The 6,000-nt window shown below is 46.6% G+C and overlaps 1 protein-coding gene across 2 annotated transcripts in view; it reads right to left on the bottom strand.

Moving 5' to 3' along the window:
- Positions 1-4,612: 4,612 nt before the first annotated feature.
- The window catches only part of SHROOM3 (shroom family member 3), a 330,073-nt gene continuing 328,685 nt past the window's right edge, over positions 4,613-6,000 (bottom strand). For both annotated transcript variants that reach the window (XM_069594398.1, XM_069594399.1), the window contains one exon: positions 4,613-5,603. In XM_069594398.1, coding sequence (XP_069450499.1) covers positions 5,235-5,603 — 369 coding nt within the window. In that variant the 3' untranslated portion in view covers positions 4,613-5,234. The remainder of the gene's footprint in view (positions 5,604-6,000) is intronic.

Raw genomic sequence — 6,000 nt, 5'->3', positions numbered from 1 at the left:
GACATGACTGAAGTGACTAAGCATGCACGCACAGGTATGACAGCTCTTCAGATTAGTGACATTGTGTGATAAGCTGACTCCTTCAGGGGAGAAATGAGTGCACTTCAACCTGAATAAGAACTTGCATGTGTGTGTGCCTAGTCGTGTCCGACTCTTTGTGACCCCATGGACTGCAGCCCACCAGGCTCCTCTGTGCATGGGATTTCCCTGGCAAGAATACTGGAGTGGGTTGCCATTTCCGACTCCAGGGGTCCTTCCTGACCCTGGGATCAAACCAGCATCTCCTGCATTGGCAGGCGGATTCTTAACCACTGAGCTACTTGGGAGTTCTTGACTGTTTAGAACAAATCAAGGGCACAGTGAGTAGGGGGGTGGAAAAAACCCTATATCACAATTCTGGGGATGATATAATCACAGGGACAATGTTAACTCCTAATAATATAATTCATGAGAGTAAATGTGGCGGGGCTTTGAACTTCTGAGATTTTTATGACATGCATTTATGCTAGTCTAATTGCGACCCTAAATGACAGGTGTAAGAGGCTCTTGGATGTTAGAATACCTTAGAATAAACTGGGGAACTTTTCCAGGTGCTGGTTACCAGCTACTTGGTTGTGTCCCAGTAACTGGCCTTTGTATCAAGTACCCCTTATTCTGATGAAGATGCTGACTGTACTTTGAGAAACCATGACTGAGTTAGTGCCTGCATGAGCTCCCTTAAGAAAAGTGGAGTTTAATTTAGAAATAAGAATAAATCGAAACACTGTTCATGTGTCCCTGATACTAAAATGGCCTTTATCATTTTACTCTAAGCTTCGTCCCAGAGCTCAGGCAGTAATGAATACCCTGTCCCCAATAACCTGTTTCTGTGTAGAAAGGCCCCTTCATGTTTTATTCGCCTGGCTATGTCTTGCTGGAGATGGAAAAGTTATTTATGGCTGAAGTTCTTCCTTTTTCCTCCCAGCAGTAAGGTGAATAAAACTCATTTTGTTCCAAGAAAGGAAAATAATTCCAATCCAACAGAATAAAGCCAATAATATCATGGAAAATTAAAAGGGAAAAGTTTGGAATCATGTTAAGAATAAAAGGCTTCCCTGGTGGCTCAGATGGTAAAGAATCTGCCTGTAACTCAGGTGACCCAGGTTTGATCCCTGGGTCAGGAAGATCACCTGGAGAAGGACATGGCAACCCACTCCAGTATTCTTGCCTGGAGAATTCCATGGATAGAGGAGCCTGGCAGGCTATAGTCCATGGGGTCACAAAGAGTTGGACATGACTGAGTGTGGTGTTGAAGACTCTTGGGAGTCCCTTGGACTGCAAGGAGATCCAACCAGTCCATCCTAAAAGAGATCAGTCCTGGGTGTTCATTGGAAGGACTGATGTTGAAGCTGAAACTCCAATACTTTGACTACCTGATGCGAAGAGTCTGACTCATTTGAAAAGACCCTGATGCTGGGAAAGATTGAGGGTGGGAGAAGGGGACAATGGAGGATGAGATGGTTGGATGGCATCACCGACTCAATGGACATGAGTTTGGGTAAACTCTGGGAGTTGGTGATGGGCTGGGAGGCCTGGTGTGCTGCGGTTCATGGGGTCGCAAAGAGTTGGACACAACTGAGCAACTGAACTGAACTGAGTGACTAACACTTGAGTGAAGAATAAAAAGCCAGCATGTTTCAAGGTCTCCAGAATAAAAAGCCCAATATCTTAATAAAACATGCCTGAATAAGCTGTATGTGTGCTAAGTCGTTTCAGTCATGTCTGACTCTTTGAGACCTCATAGACTGTAGCCTGCCAGGTTCCTCTGTCCATGGGATTCTCCAGGCAAGAATACTCAAATGGGTTGTCATGCCCTCCTCCAGGGAATCTTTCCGACCCAAGGATTGAACCCGCATATCCTGCAGCTCCTGCATTGCAGGCAGATTCCTCACCATTGAGCCACCAGGGAAGATCCCAAATAAAGTAGAACTCATATGAGGAATGACTGTGATCTACCTTTTAAACTCAGAAATGACTTTGGATCAGATAGTTATAATAGAGTAATAGGAAAACTGGCATGTCCCAGGCTGGTTTCTGCTTTATATGCCGCAAAGAACTTCAGTTAAGCCCTCATTCCTCACCTGAAGACTCTTGGGAGCCAACCCAAACTGGCTAATGTTCAAGTCTGAAAACCAGTTGCGCAAAACAAAACCTAAAATGATCCCCTGGAGCAAAGGGAAAAAAAAAATATTTGGTTTCGCCAGTGCCTCTGGGAGGAACTCCAGACACTTTCACTACAGACCCTCCCTGCATTCTTTGGGGTTAAGCAGCCACCACAAGAAGCAAAACAGCATGAGAAAAGGCTGAGTCAGATGACATGTAGCAACGAGCCCAGGCACTTCTCCAAGGGCCCAGGAAGTCAGAGGCCTCCCAGTGTTGTCCTTTCGTGGAACTTTGAAGGCTTCTTGAGTTACTAGCAGCAAGGCCATCCTTGCTCATTCTTGATTCTCATGAGATTTACTCTGTCTGAAAGGATCGCATCCACAGGGACAATTACTGACTGAACGAACATTCCTGATGATGTCATTAGTGTCCCGAGATCTTGACCAACTTGCTCATGGTTGCTGTGCTCATGATTTTGGCTGAGGATACTCTTTGGAGGGAAAAGGTGGCTTCTACTGTAGATGATTATATTTTAATAGTGGGGAAAGAATGTGAAATAGGAAAGGGATAAAGAATAGGCTTATTTTCTAGTGAAAGTTAATAATGAAACCTATGTTAGAGATTTCTTCTCATCAGAGCAGAGGTCAAGTCCTGTTATAAATAGCACAACCACTTGCAAATTTATTTCATAGTCACACTTGGTTCCTCACTCCTCTCACATCACAGAACATTTCAGTGGAGCAAAAGAAGGGATACCATCCTCAGAATGTCATCACTTTCGGGTGTTTGGGGTGCCTTGAAGCATCACCTGCTGCTCTTCTCTGGGGGTTACTTACTTTGACATGTTATCAGTTAGAGAAGTGATGAAAAAGACTGAATGTGTACAATGTTCCCAAAGGCTTAAGGAGAATTTAGAAGAGTGCAGGGGACTTCCCTGGTGGCTCAATGATAAGGAATCCACCTGCCAGTGGGGGAGACGCAGGTTTGACCATTGGTCCAGGAGGATCTCGCACGCCGCAGTGCAGCCGGGCCTGTGCTCTAGAGTCCTAGAGCTACAACTGCGGAAGCCCTCATGCCCTAGAACCCGTGCTCCACAACAAGAGTAGGCCTCTCACCGCTGTGACGACCTGCATGCTGCAGCTGGGGAATGGCCCCGGATTGCTGCAACTACAGAAAAGCCTGTGCCAGCAGTGAAGACCTAGCACAACCAAAAATAATTTAAAAGTGATGGGAATTGGGACCACACCTTCCCCCCCCCCCCCCCCCCCCAGCATCCCCTGGGGAATTTCACTATAGCTGCTGGAGACACTTGGTGGTTACCTTTAACCTGCTTTGACCTCAAGACATCACTAAGTGTCAGTGAGGCACACTGATTGGTTAACTACCAGCTGGAGTTGCTCTCAGGCTGCTGTGTTGGCCTAAGTCTGATGAAAGGTCAGTAAGAGGCACTGTTTTTTACTTCAAAATGACCACACAGTGTGGCTGTTGCATGCTGTCCCGGGTTCTACTAATTTTCTGGGAATCTGGAGCCTCGAGATGCAAGAGAAGCTTTTGAAAACATTCCTGGGAAACCAAGGTACAGTCTTATAATGCAGTCTGACAGTGTAAAACCCCCAAAGAATGTAGCAGTGGTTTTGTGATGGTTGACAAGAAATCTGTGGGTGGCTATTGATTCTAAGTTCATCAAAATACATCTGTGTCAGGAACCAAAACTACATTTTTGAAGTGCTTAACCAGAAATTTTTCATTAATTAAACTGTAACAAGATATTCCATGAATTTTACTCTCCCAGTTCTCGAGGACTTGCTATTGTACTTGTAGCCCAGATCAGCACAGGTGGCCCCCAGCTGAAGATTCAACATGAAAGCACAGCTGGGGGTGTACCACCTGCTCCGTGCATCAGGCTGTTGCCATCTCCAGCAGCTGACGACATAACCGGGTCACTGGCCCATCACCCCTGTCCATCATCCAGTCTATCTTAACAGACTTACAGCTTGGGCTTGCGAGTGTCCTCTCAGATGTTGCTATTGAAGCAGAATAGTGCAAAATCAGTCTCCAGAGTTTAAGGAGGGGACTTTTTCATAAGTGTGGTTGATGAGTTTGACATTTCAGGAGAAGAAACTTTTGTGAAAAGCATGATTAAGACAGCCTGCTACTGTATCTCACTAAATAAGCTGGATTTAGCTCAAAAATCATAGCAGGACAGCATGAACTCAGTTTGGAATTGACTTGGGTTCCAGTCTCCTTGTCAACAGGTTGGAGAACTGTCCTCATCAGTGGACTTTAGCTTTCTCTCTGCCCCAGTGAATAAAGCCTTCCTGGGAAGGAGTGTGATGCTTTGCTTGTTGCAGGGGTAAGTGGTGAGCTGCCAGCAGTGGCGCCTGGGACTTCCGCATACTCAATTTAAAGCAAGCGCTGAAGCTCAACTCACATGTCAGGAGTTTAAGAAAAAAAGTCTCCACGCTCAAGGTGACTGTCTTTGGAATTCTTCGTTTCATTAAGGTTCTCACAAAATACGAAGCTTAAACATAACTGTCTACATCCACCACAGAACAGAATCAAGTAAGTGGTTAGCACACAATGATCTTTTTCATTTTAAAAAATATAAATAACAGTGTTCAAGGTTGGACAATTTTCTCCCGTGTGTTTCTCTATAAGGCATTATGTTGCAGGCCCTTCACTGATAAGTACGAGTACTTGTCGTCAGGAAGCACTGCCCACAGGCAGGGAAGGCCACTGTCGATGAGGTCCTGGGGGTGATACCCACGGATCCGTGTTGCCTCGGCCTGTGAAAAACTAAACGATCAATCAGACACCCTCCGATCAGTTCTCACAGTTTCATTAATTTTCTTTCTACTACGAAATAACAATAGAAAGGGGGTCACCTCCCAGTGGCAAGCTCTCGGGAGATCAATCACGAAGGGCAAGAAGGAGAAGGACAGGCTTTTTCCTGGATGGAATTTTTTCCTTTTATCCAGGAAAAAAACCCCAATAACCCACAGAGCTTAATGGGTGGCTTGTACTGAAACATTTTTCAGATTAAATAGCGTTGAGAGAAGGGGTAGTCTTTTGGGTGGGTACTGGAGAAGAGGTTAAAGTGGGGAGGTCACCGCTGGGGAAACACCACTGCCAGTCCAGCCCCCCACGGGAGTCACATCGCCGGCGAGGCCTGGGGGCAGAGCCAGGGCCCCCGCCTTGGGCACGAAGTCCGAGGGAAGGCTCTCCAGCAAGCACTTGACCTGTTCCTGGCCCAGCTTGATCTTGTCGTCCAGCTCTCGCTGCTCGATGAGGAGCGTTGACTTCATTTTCACGAAATGCCGGTAATCCTGGAGCTGCTCTTCGGAGAGGTAATTGGCCAGGATGTCCAGCACCACGCGCTCCCTCCGATCCACGTTCTCCTTGAGCTCCCGGGCGTCCTCGTGCTGAGCAGACAGGACCTTCCTCTTCTCGTTGAGTGAGCTCTGCCAGGGCGAGAAGAGTGGGTCAGCAGAGGGCCAGTGTGGTGTGTTGGGGGGGCGGGGGGAAGAGCACCACACTGCCTGCAGAGATTCTTTTATAGGACGGGACAATATCTAAGATGCTATTTCAACCGTCACTCTAAAGTAGGGAGGCACAAGTGTTTTGAAAATCAGCTTATTACCCTTATGGTGCTTATGTATGGTCAAGCTTTAATTAGAGAGGCATTACATTCAACTGGTGGGGGTAATGGCTTTACTTTAGGCTTCTAGTGTTAAAAAGACAATCTCCACTTGTAGGGGGTCCTTAAGTAGGACGGTGATTGCCAGGGCCTGGGGGGAGGGGAGAGTGGAGGACTTGTTTCATTGGGTACAGAGTTTTGCGAGATGAAAAAAGTTCTGG

The sequence above is a fragment of the Ovis canadensis genome, chromosome 6 (assembly GCF_042477335.2).
Source record: "Ovis canadensis isolate MfBH-ARS-UI-01 breed Bighorn chromosome 6, ARS-UI_OviCan_v2, whole genome shotgun sequence".
Taxonomy (NCBI): domain Eukaryota; kingdom Metazoa; phylum Chordata; class Mammalia; order Artiodactyla; family Bovidae; genus Ovis; species Ovis canadensis.
This window is presented reverse-complemented; position numbering and strand designations above follow the sequence as displayed.